The sequence below is a fragment of the Polyodon spathula genome, chromosome 8, assembly GCF_017654505.1.
Source record: "Polyodon spathula isolate WHYD16114869_AA chromosome 8, ASM1765450v1, whole genome shotgun sequence".
Taxonomy (NCBI): domain Eukaryota; kingdom Metazoa; phylum Chordata; class Actinopteri; order Acipenseriformes; family Polyodontidae; genus Polyodon; species Polyodon spathula.
Genome location: NC_054541.1, coordinates 9,616,874 through 9,629,261, shown reverse-complemented (window position 1 = coordinate 9,629,261; position 12,388 = coordinate 9,616,874). Strand labels below are relative to the sequence as shown.

At 39.7% G+C, this 12,388-nt stretch overlaps 1 protein-coding gene across 1 annotated transcript; it reads right to left on the bottom strand.

Moving 5' to 3' along the window:
* On the bottom strand, positions 1-10,758 carry LOC121319338 (src-like-adapter 2). Its single transcript, XM_041256670.1, has 8 exons — positions 10,201-10,758; positions 6,541-6,719; positions 5,687-5,786; positions 5,316-5,402; positions 4,494-4,597; positions 3,234-3,383; positions 2,168-2,300; positions 1-1,568 (listed from the first exon to the last, which is right to left on the bottom strand). The coding sequence occupies exons 2-8, from the start codon at positions 6,653-6,655 to the stop codon at positions 1,421-1,423; spliced, it is 837 nt and encodes a 278-aa protein (XP_041112604.1). The 5' UTR covers positions 6,656-6,719; positions 10,201-10,758; the 3' UTR covers positions 1-1,420.
* Positions 10,759-12,388: the final 1,630 nt, after the last annotated feature.

The following is a 12,388-nucleotide window of genomic DNA, read 5'->3' as shown; positions in this document are numbered from 1 at the left end:
TTAATATGTACACAAGATAACCTCAAGTTTACACCTCACCCCAGCAAAATTCAATGAAAGGGTCACAATTTTCAAATGTATCTGTCCCACTTGATAAAAATAAAACAGTCATGATAAAAAAAAAACAACAACACATTAAAAACATTGAATTATTTCCTGTAACAAACACACTGCTGTGGTTTTAAATAACAGTACAGAACATAACCCCCTTCTGTCATTTCACTTTCACGTTACTTTAAAACAGATTCACAAGTAAAACTTGTTAGTCTAGTCCAGAAATGTTTTGACAAGTGACAGAGTTAAGAATTACCAAATAGGAATTACATGCGGTTGATTACATGCGGTTGAATCACGCTGTAACTAAGCCTTTACGAATCATTGCTAAACACTGTGGTGCCATTTAATTAGTGTGCATTTTATTTGTCTGCTAATTTTAACTTCTCATCCCCATTCATCCTGGAAAAATACCAAAAAGGCTTTATTTGCAACCCCTAAAGTTGTGCTTAAAAAACGGTCCAAACTTTGCCTACTCTGGCAGCTTGCTTCATTTGTTCAGTTGCCCACACCAAGGGTTCAGTGGTCACGCCAAGGCCTGAAGGCTTGCAATGACATCAGATATTTCCACTTAGCAATACATGGTATCTCGGCTATTTCCTGTGAGTATCGACCTGCTTCCTGTGGCTGAAACAATCTCTAAAGAAGCAAACGGCCAAGCAGGGCTCAACAAATGAGCTGATTGTGCCAGAGCGAGAAACTCAATCCAATCTACAAAAACATCCCATCTACAGCTAAGAGGATAGTGTGCCTTATATGACTTCTTTTTAATGTCACTTTTTGTTAAACAGATAAAAGCCACTTATTACAATTTTTTATTTTAACTTTGAAAGGACTGACCCAAAGGGCTGCACACTTCCTGGATCACATTATGATATTATGTTTAACAAACATGTAATCACTTTACAGATCGATTACATGAAACAGACTTGTTCTGGGAAAACCTGAACCATAAGCCGACTGTCCAAAGAAAACATGAAGACGTACGTGGGTGTCCCTACAGTGGAGCTCTCTCCTGTCTTGTGAATGTCAAAGACCCCCTAGACCAGTCCTCATTATAGAGGAGAGGGGGGAGGATCCCAGAGCGCTTGTCGAGTATCTTAAAGAGTCTTTTGGCTTGCTGGACAGTAATAGTGCTAGCAATGAGAACTAACAGCACCTAGTTTTTCTGCAGTCAATAATCTTCTCGTTCAAAGCTTCACTCTACTCTGTTGGTCTTGGAGATCCAGGGTGAGCAGGACATTCATCTTGAAAGTTCCTTCATCTAAGGAACCACAGTTTCTAAATTTGGTCACCGGGCGCAGTGTGAGCTATGCAAAAAATGATAATCACTAATTATGTTCCTTTTTTTGCACTGTGTCATTGCTCAGCATGTCTTCCAGCTCTTGCTGCAGCCCCCCTGATCAGAGCCCCTCTCCTCCGTCATGTACAGGTAAGAGTTAATGGCTTCACGCAGACCTTCGCTCACCAGAGACTCCTCTGTGTCTTCTTTCTTCGTACCGAACAACATGGAGCTGCAAAGAGAGAAAGTAAAGGAACACTCACTTGGCACGGTTCCATCAGGCAGGCAGTCTGTATAGATCATTTGACTTTCCCCGGCAGAGTCACATTAGAATCAAAAGATAAAAAACCTCTTAAGGGGAAATCATTTTAGCCATAGTAGCCAGCTTTTTTCTGTACGGTGTTTTACTGCCTGTAAATGTTTACATTTTTTTACATTTTTTTATTTTATTAGCAAACTTAAAAAATAAAGAATGGCTATAACTTCTAGCTGGAATAACAATGTGTTCAACTTCTTACTATGAATAAGCTTTTAACCCATTAAGTGCCATTGTCTTCATTTGAGGACAGGCTACTTTTGTCATTTTGCTTTAAGTCTTTTTAACTGTCTGTTATTTCAATTTTCCCTTTAACTCTATTGTGATGATAACTTACTCTATTTTTGTTAACCAAAGTCAATTCTAAATATAATGTATCAAATTACACCAATAGAAGCTTTGTTGCGATTGTTTTCAACTCAATGACTGTATGGACAGGTTGGTTGTATGCGGGCGGGCTCAGTTTTGTTTGTGGACCACCTTTGTGGTGTCTAGGGGGAGAGGGGTTTGCGTACCTGTCTACATCCTTCCAGTTGAGGGTGGGCTTCCTCACCATGGTGGGTTCTGGCATGTTCTGAACTGGGACGTTATTGGAGCCCTGGATGTAGCATGGTTCGTTCAGAGTGCAGCACAGACCCTCTCCTGAGTCTATAGAGAAGGGCAGAAACCAAACATCATGACTAGAGATTAAACAAGTATTCTACACCACCACAACCACCAGGCAAACAACCTCAAAATCACCAGAATGGAAAGGTACCAAATACTCAAACTAGAGGCAAAATAAATTAGGTTGATACTTCTCTTTACTGCACCCATTTTATAATTTGTTTCATGTTAAACAAAAAAAAAAAAGTGAAAATGTTGCTCTTAAATAAAACATAAAAAAAAGACCCTTTAATGCTCTTGAGCTGTAACTAAAAACTGAAAAACGTTGTTCCTCGGGACTCCATTCCCTCCGCCCACCACAGCGGCTAACAGGCTGACTCATTCCAGCCTCAAAGACACCAGCACTAAGAGGGAAGAAAAAGCCCCATCTTAAGAACAAAAGCTCAGAGGAGGAGGTTGAGGGCAATACTGTATGACAGCTTGACTGCTAGCGAGGCCAGATGTTCCACCCCCTGTATTAATACCATCTTAACCTTTGAATGCATATGTCTTTGTTTTCTGTATGTGCGTGTGCTATTGACTTACATCTTGTACAGAATTTTTATTTTTTCATTGTAAGTAGGTGCAATTTCTCACAAAATGATGGATGTACCACATCTGGAACTTTATTTTTTAAATCGCTACCTACTGACTGCAACGTTGAAGAGTTTCTAAAAAATGTCACTTTTCTCTGAATGTGGTTCGTGAATTCAGCAGCAGCTCTCCAGCTTGTGAACAGGTATTGTGCGCAGAGACTATTACCCGCAGTACAAAAAAAAACGCAATCCACTATGGTGTTGGCTTGTATACCAAAGCAGACGTTATGCTCAGTGTGACTGGAAAGATTATAACAAAGCTTCTCGTCTCTCTTGCTCTAGTTTCGTGCAGTGTGTTTCTGATCCCCTGACACACCATGGGTCCCTCGTTCACACTCACCTGTGTAAAAGTCGACCATGTGCTGAAGGGAGGGGAAGGTGAGGCGTGCGGAGATGTAGAACCAGCCGTTCCCCAGTCGGTTGATACGATAGTGTTTGATGGACTCCCACGTGCCACTGTTAGACCTCCTCACCGACAATGAATACGAATCTTAAACCAAAACAAAAAAAATAGAAAAAGTGATTCCTTTACATTCCTTTTCATACATCTGAAAGAGGCACCCATCTCTCAGGAAGGAAATGAGCTGACGAAGGCTGGCACTGCCAGTGTAAAATCTTTCCATTGTTGTCTACAACATCTCCACAGCCACATGCTCATCCCGTTGCTGCTGCTGCATATTACATGCATCGGCTTGCATGTCGCATTGTTTTTTGTGTGGTCGCCTCTATTAATTGTAACCTCATCAATATTGTGTGCACCTGGGATCCTCAGCAGTTTTTGAGCTGTGGTTTCCTCTTCTCATTGTCTCTGCTGCACTAGCCTCTGTTCTGCAGATGTTACCTTGTTGTTACTGTGAGCTCTGGAGAATGACTGTGCGAGAGTTTTATAATGCTGACTTGATATCAGCTAAGTAAAAACTTGTGCTTACGTTCTTGGGGGACTATCTAGCAAATCAGCGATTCGTTTTGTTCCATTTTGTTATTACCCTGATAACACTGTTCTCTCTCTCTGATCTTGTGTTCGATCTGGCAGCAAGGGGTTTGTGTCATTGTGGTTTAGTGGGTTTTTGAGTGATAAGGCAGCGAACAAGCAGAGAGAGGTGGTGTGCTTTATTATCATACTTTACTTGTCTTTATGACATGCTGTAAGCAAAAGCAAACGGGCCAGACATCTTTTTCATCAATCACAAAATTAGTCAAATAGTAACAAAATTAATTCATCCAAACTTCCCGGCCTAATTAAGAAGCACTTTTAAAAAAGCAAATAAACAGAGTAAGTGAAAAGCCTTGGTAAATTAAAGTGCATTCTATCTGATTGCAGCTTACTAAACTCTGCTTCAGTGTATAATAGTGTGGCCTTTAAAGTCATCATGCAAGCCATAGTCTTTCTAAGCATGCCTTGTCATAACACTGTACACAATTACTTCAGAAAGCTAACATCAATTCCTCAGTAGAGGGTGGGCAACAGCATGTTAAATGTATCATTATTGATGACTTCTTCATATGAATTAAACAGGCAATGCAATCACTTCATGGGAAATCACATGTGTTCAAAGGTAATTACGCTGCAGTTACATTGCCCTCAGTGCGGCGCGCTCACCTCTGCGAGTCTGGCTCTCCCGGATCAGAAAAGACCCGGCACGGTTGTAAGGTAGGAGCAGCAGCTCCTCTGCCTTGTCACGGCTGATTCCTTCATAGAGCCACCTGGGGGAGGTTGAGAGAGGAAACAGGTGTGAGAGAGCTCCGGCGGGTAGCAGAAGCATCAGGAGGAGCGCTTTCCACTGCTGTGAATCCCCAGTAGAGCACAGTGCCTATGGAAACTCTAATAGGCAGGCATGAAGTCACCCACTGGGGAACTTATGATGTCACTCTTACATACTTGAGCAACTACAGCAGCTGTCTGTTCTACCTGGATTAGTTCACCCCACTTACACAAGAACTAACTAGTCATTCATGTAAATAGGTCAATGTCTTATTACAATAGGCTGTATATGTGATATGTCCCCCTCTTTCTGAATTAGGGGTTGCTTGGTACATGAATACAGCCAATAAGGTTAATTTCTCAGGTTTCCCATGCCTGGGCCATGTTTACACATGGGACTTCAGTTACAACTACCAAAGGGACTGGGAAAGTTGATGTTAATAGATGGATTGCCAACATAGAAGAGGTATCTTATCATTGTAGACATGGATACGAAGTAATACCAAAGTGTGAAAAATTCTCAATGTCTTCGGTTATCATTACCACTCTATATTATGGGAAATGAAAACAGACAAACAGCAAGTTGGTCATTATACTGCAGTGCTCTGATATATGCTGTCCTAAGCATTATAGTATCTCATGGTTTCTTGCCAGGCTTAACCACGCTTCTCAGCCCATGCTACAGCAGAACTATATTGGACGGCGCTTTGCTTTACTTACCTCTGATATACTTTGGCTGCATAGTTGCTCGGTATGTACCCTTCTTTGCCTGTTGCTGAAGAGGACACTTTCCACCAGTCGCCTTCCCTACAATAAAGTAACTGTTTAGTGTTGGCCTAATACTATGGGAAATAAAAAGTACAGTACCTTCAGAGATCTCTGTCCTGTGGGGCCATTTACCAGCTGTGGTTTTATTAACCATGAGTTACTGCTGTTCTAAACTACTGTGTGTGTTATTCATAGATTAAGATAATGACAGTTTGCTGTATAGAAGGAGGTGGGTAAAAGAGTTTTACAACCCAGTCATTAAGAATGCATTTCAAATTGTAATTGTCTGTGCATGTTTTCATGTTTTTGTTATTTGCACTTACTCTGAAAGTACATTGAGCCTCTCTCCTACTCGAACAGTAGCCTCTGCCGGCCCTCCAGAAGGGTAGGTGTAAAGAGACACTGCCACATACTTCTTAAGAGCTACAAAACAAGAGCTTCAGGTTAGAAACATCATTCTGAGCTAACGGGAGGAAACCGACAACAAAAGAACTGACACTGTGCTTCTTGCTTCTTATCCTTGTCATAAAAATAAAAGCGGTGGCAAATTAGTAAGTGTGTGATTTGCATCTACATTCTGGGGAAAATAACATTGGGTCAGCATCCGTCCTTTGTGATTTTGAGTGACAGGTTATGGCTAATTATAAACCGAATGTGTTGCTGACCTATCTGTATACGTGGTCTGTCTTCATGCATATCTCTTATCTGATCAAAATGCACGCTATTAAAAGAAAATTAGTTTAGTCACAAGAAGTTTCCCTGAAACAGTTTGTGCAATTTTTTTATAATTCCAGTCCAGTGATAGTGTGCAGAGGGAAACATCAATACATTCAAGGTGAAGATATTTAAAATCACAAAATGAACCGAATGGTTCCTTTGTCCTCCAGCGAAACATCACGCTTATCTTGTGACATATTTCTAAACCTGCCCTGCTTTTATTTCTTTTATTGCTTTTATTTTAAGATAACAGAAACCGGTTTAGTACATCGGCGGTGGGTGTTTCTCCCATTCTGGAGGTTGTGTTGACCCCATCTTATTAGCATCATTGTTAATAAGATACATTAAGGTGAGGTCCACACTATACTGGGTTTATGAGTTTAGGGGCTGCAGTATTTAGATACTGATCCCTGAGTTACAGGACTGGTATAAGCAGTGTGTAGCAGTGGCTGATTCTCACCTGTGTTGCAGGGCAGGGTCATGCTGTTCTGCTGTGGAGTGGAGGCTGTCTGCTGATTGGTTGAGCTGGACTGCAAGGAAGAGCTGCGCCTTGTTTTAGTGGGATGACTTCCCATCTCACACTGGATTCCACTGGCTGCTGATCACAAACTCCCAACACACTAACTCTGGCTCTGCAGGCTGAAGGGAAAGCAAACATTGCCTCCATGTCTCTTGTACAATACACATATATATATATATATACACACACACACACACACACACACAGCAGTGCGCAAATGTATTAGAAAGCGTCAATTTGTCATTTCTATCCTTTGTATACCTATATGGATGACAACTTCTGGGTGTGAGAATTTCAATTCCTGGTCAGTAATCAGTGATATCGAAACAATAGGCACTCGTGTGTGTGAAAAAGTTAGATCCCTTTGAGCTTTGATTAGGCATCTTAAACAACTTCGAAAAAGTCTCCTGCTCTTCATCATTTGTGGCTCTGTGTTCCTTTTCTCTTACTATTACGAAGACAAAATGTGACAAGTGTGAGGTTATAAACAGCGGTTCGCATATCTGAGACTGACTGCAACTGCTGTAAGTTACTCTTAAACTGAATTAGCACCTTTGATGCAAATGTGTTAAAACCCAATTTCTCATGTGCTTTGAAAAATCAAAACCCACTTGTCTTTATTACAAATTGCTAAACATTTCAGCCTGAGAGCAGAGAGTAGAAGAGTCTAAGGTCATTTATATAGAGCTTAACTGGAGTATATTTAGCTCTCTCATAACCATGCATAACTCTGCACTTCTATCACATTCTACAGCCTCATAGAAAGGCCAGCCTTGCTGAAGCCTCCTGATTCAACACATCTGGGTGAACTGGCACTTGACTTATGTGCTATTTCAGAAACCGTGTATATACAAGAGTATATAATATAATATAACAGGTTGGGAAGGTGGCACTGGTATGATTAGCCAATGACTTACATGTACAGCATGTATAACACAATGTGACCAGACAGCACAGGGAATGTCATGCTGTGCCAACCCTTTATTGAAATATCTAGCTGTAGAATATTTGATTTGATTTAGGAATATGTGCATTTTCTTTTTTTACTACAATGTATTCAAACAAAAGGGGAGAATATTTGGATATTGATACGTATTAGTGCCTTGTATCAAAATACAGCAATTCAGTTGTATTTAATTAACAGCCTCCTGAAATAAACCCTGTCCTGCTTTTACAGTAAGTAACATTTTACATAGGAGAGTGGGTGAATTGAGCAATCCCAAGCTATAATAATATTATTAATAATAATATTAATAATATTATAATAATTAATTATAATACTTTGAATGCAGATTGAACTAAAACGTCTAATTGTGATTTTTGGAAGCTGTAAAACCACGAATATAAGGTGATTTATATCGCATGTGTAATTACAGTGCACGGCAGTAATTTTATATATATATATATATATATATATATATATATATATATATATATATATATATATATATATATAAAAATACTCTAGAAAAGGAGCTATACAATGGCATATTTTTTCTGCTGCTGTTTTGAATCTGAAAGTTTCTCGAACTTGCTTGGAGGATGTAGATAACCGCTGCTTGAAGCTTTTTCACAAAACCGAGTTTTCCAACCACAGGCCTTACAAGATATAACTGCTAATGTGAGGGGGTGGTGTGAGGAGCACTGGCGTTCTAGAAATAGCCTCTGGATTGACAGCCAAGAGCAAAAATACCTCTTTTTTTATTATTTAGCTCAATTGATGGCACTGGCATTACGGTGTTGCTGTAGTGATCTTATAGACATGCATGTAGAATAGCTAGATTAATAATGAGATGAGATTAAAAACCGGGATCTTTTAGTGTCCCAGGAAGGCATATTGAAATTCAGGGACACCTTCCTCAAAACCAGGATGATCCAGGGAAAGCAGGGACAGACGGCAACCCTAATCCCAGTCAGAATCAGACTCCTACCGACACTCTTACTCTGGTGTATTTTTGTCCAAACCCTAGAGGTACAGTATATTAAACTGCAGCTCTTACTCAATTATTGTAGTTTGCAGTTTACCTTTCCTTTTAAAAAATGTATTTCATGTAAACGGGGAAATTGCTGCCACAGCAATCACGTTATTCTTTAAAATATTAAAAATGAAATACACCACTGCCTGTATATAAAGTTTTGGGTTTTGTGTTGGTTGGCAGGGATGGGGTTAATTCCTATCCCTGCCAAATAAATGTGGGTTTTGTGGTTATGTTTGCATATCCACATGCCTAATTGATTGTTTGTTTAATTCTGTTATTAATTTAATTAGTGTCACCTGCCTAATTAGCAGGCAGGTATATAAACAGGTTGAAATGTTTGGTCTGGGTTGTTTGTGTGAAGCTGAGGTCTCAGTGAAAAGACCAAAAGTCCTAGAAAGAAAGAGAAAGAAAGAAAGAAAGAAAGAAAGAAAGAAAGAAAGAAAGAAAGAGGTACTGTGTGACCCTTGTAAAGTGTGGTAACTTGCAAACTGTGTGTGAAGCAAGTGTGGTTTTTTTGGCTGGTAAACTTTTTAGCCATCCAGTTTGTTAGTTAGGAGCTAAGAAATGTTTAGTTTAGTACTCTAGAAAGTCTCAGTCTGCTATTTTAAAGGGTGCAAACGTGTCTTAGCTGAGAGGCTGTGTTCAACACATACATATATTTTTGGTGCAGATTGCTGGGGAAAAGATTTAAAAACGGTATTTCCAGCCCCACAAACATGCAAGTGTTGTTATTTGCTTCACAATAGCTCCCATTGTACTCATTACACCAAGGAAAAATTCAATTTTGCTCTAAAGTGAAACATGTAAACCCCCTGTTGGAGGTTAGATCCATTAGAAAAACATGGAATTTCCACTTGCAGAGTTTTCTGTTTTTGAACATAAATCAATTCTAATACATGCCAACCAAAAAACTGATGATCCTACATTTCCTTAGTATGCATACAAAACAGGGCATGGTGAAATAATGAATCGAACACAGCTACCGCCATCCTAGCATAAAAATACCCACAAACAGACACTTGATTCCTGTTTAGCTGTGGAACAATGCCAAGTCCCAATATAAGAATCAACACACATCTGTTTCTGATCACTGCAGAGGCTGTCAGCGCTGAGAATTATACAGACTGTTACTGCAAATCAAAACTTTTTGGAAATGGGTAATGCTTCTGTGCAATTACACTGTGTTTTCAAATGTGCTACTAGAGTGAAATTAACACCACACAGAGTTCCCCTACTCATTCACTACCCAGTCCTTGATAACTCTGTATATATTTTAACCTGTAGCAGGCACTGGTATTCTTTTTGTGAAAGATACACACCTTGTCAACTTTCTGAAAACCCAAGAACACTGGCTCTTTTCAGTCTACCAGCTTTACAAAAAAAAACAAACCCTGCATACTTTATCAAAGTTTTGGAGAATATTACACAGATGTATGTGTATACATGTCCAGATATTAAAGATGATGTAATGTGTTGCACAAAACCACACACACACATATCCAGCATGATGTAGTTTGAGATCTATAACATTCTTATAACCAGCGACAGCAGTTCACTAGTGTAACATGCTGCTATCAGTAAGCTTGAAAATAAATAAATAAATAAAATTAATTCTACTTACATCATTGTACCCTTTCAGTTATTCTGGGTGTGATGCTGTGTTTCTTCAGCTGTCCTGTCCTTTATCCTCAGTGGGTAGACGCTGTATTCCTCTGTGTGTGTGTTTGTGCGCTCTCTACACTCTCCCTCAAGTCCTCCTGTACAGTTTGAAGTTCTGAAGTCCTCCTCTTACTTGTTCCTCTGGAGTTCAGTGTGCAGGTGTGAGCTGACGTAAATTCAGAGCAGCACCGCCTTTGTACAGCTGGGGGCTGGTTAGTTTCTGCTTCTCTCTCCCTGTCTGTGGGTCTGCCTCACTCACAAACTGAATTTCCTGTGACGACAGGAGTGATGTGCCTTCACGCACCTCCTGCTCGGATCCTGCTGTTTATGTCTCGCATCACAAACCAGCAGACATGTTTGTTGTTTGTTCCACGGAAAGCTTTGTTGTTTACCAAGCGTGTAGTACATTCAAACTAGAAGCAAAGTTCACAACCACAAGAGAAAATCTCAAAAACAGAGATGGACAATTACATTTGAAATCCAAGCCTATTCTTTTATTCATTTTTAATACTGTCTCATCCATCATGGGTTTTGTGCCTCTGAAAATGGTTGTTTTAACAGTGTTGGAAAGGTGGTTTCTAAGGTCGATTTGGCAGCCAAAGCTTAATTCAAACATGCTGGTTTAAGCGTAGCTCAGTGTAACAAGCATACCTGCATTTCTAAAGTCATGTATTGCCAAACAGGTGAGCGCTTTACACCTGATAAGGGATTAGTCAAAACATTAGCTCTTACCTCTAGTATACTGCAGTATTGCCGACAATAACATTTCACTGTTCTGTAGGATGCTTTACTGGAGTGCTTTTTCATAAAGCTGTTAAAAGGATGTGCAACAGGTGCAATATAATTGGTTGGAGCTGGCATGTATTGTACATATGAGTTCTTGTTTTGTTTATTAATTTTGCACGGTGCTCTGGGATACCATGGCGTAAAGGGCACTATATAAAAATATATTTGTACTGTATGTTGTATTGGAAGTGAACTTTTGAAATTGAAAAGGCTATATGCCAGGGATACAATGAATGTTGAATTTATGTTGTCCAGCCTGTAGCACTGCTCATTTGCCCAGTGTCTCCAGATGACTAAGCATCTTATAAATTGTTATCCAGTCTGCATGACTGAGATGTAATGGGATTACATCCCTTGTATCACAAGCACCTTGTATATCACCCTAACAAAAACCCCATGATATTACACTCAAGCCATGCAAAGCAACCCCCAGAAACATCGTGAAAGGAGTGAACGCTAATTTGACTGCTACGGTTTAGCTTGACTGACTTATGTCTTCACCATTTAGATATTACTGGTGGATACTTTATTTGAAGATCACATACAATTAAAACGAGATTGTTATATAAACGGAATCTGAAAAAAAAAGCAAATGTTTCTTTCCTTTCGATCTTACGAAAGAGCAAGCTAGCGTGGAGGCAGAATCACCTTTTAAAAAAAAAACAAAAAAACATTGCTTTACTATTAATGACTCAAACTGTTTTTTGGAAACAAATTTAATCTAATACTTGATGACATACATGGTAAATATTACCGATTGGCTATGGAATGTGCCACACAACTATTTCCAGCCAGCAAACGTACAGATGCCACCGGGGAGGTCTGCTGAGAGGGTATCCTATGGAACCAGGAGAAGGAGTGTGCAACAAGTGGTGTCTGAACTCAAAATAGCACGCTTATCAACACTGGCATCATCTGCTTATCAGTGTTGTAACCTGATTCATTTTCTCTACGCTGCTCTGGTCTCACAGCTTCCTTGAACAGGGGTTTGCAGTTAATAATAGTTTGGTTGGGGTAATAAACAGTCTAATGAAATGGGGTTATGACTAATAGGGTTGCAGACTGAAACTCACTAACTCACAAGTGCCTGTTTGAAATACATCCTCAACAATATAGAAAACAGCTGCTGTTATAATAGATACTTACCACAGTTGCTTGGAGCACCGCCTGTTCAGAATCAGTTTTCAATGGCCTAAATAGTATAGAATTGTAGAGGAATTATATATCAGATAAAACAAAATTTATCTCATTTTGTTTTATCTGATCTGAGGCAGTGCTGTGAATTCAGGGTGTGTGTTTCAACTTGCCTCAGGACAGCCATGAGGACTACTCAGGGTCGGCTACTAGGGAACCATAAAATATTC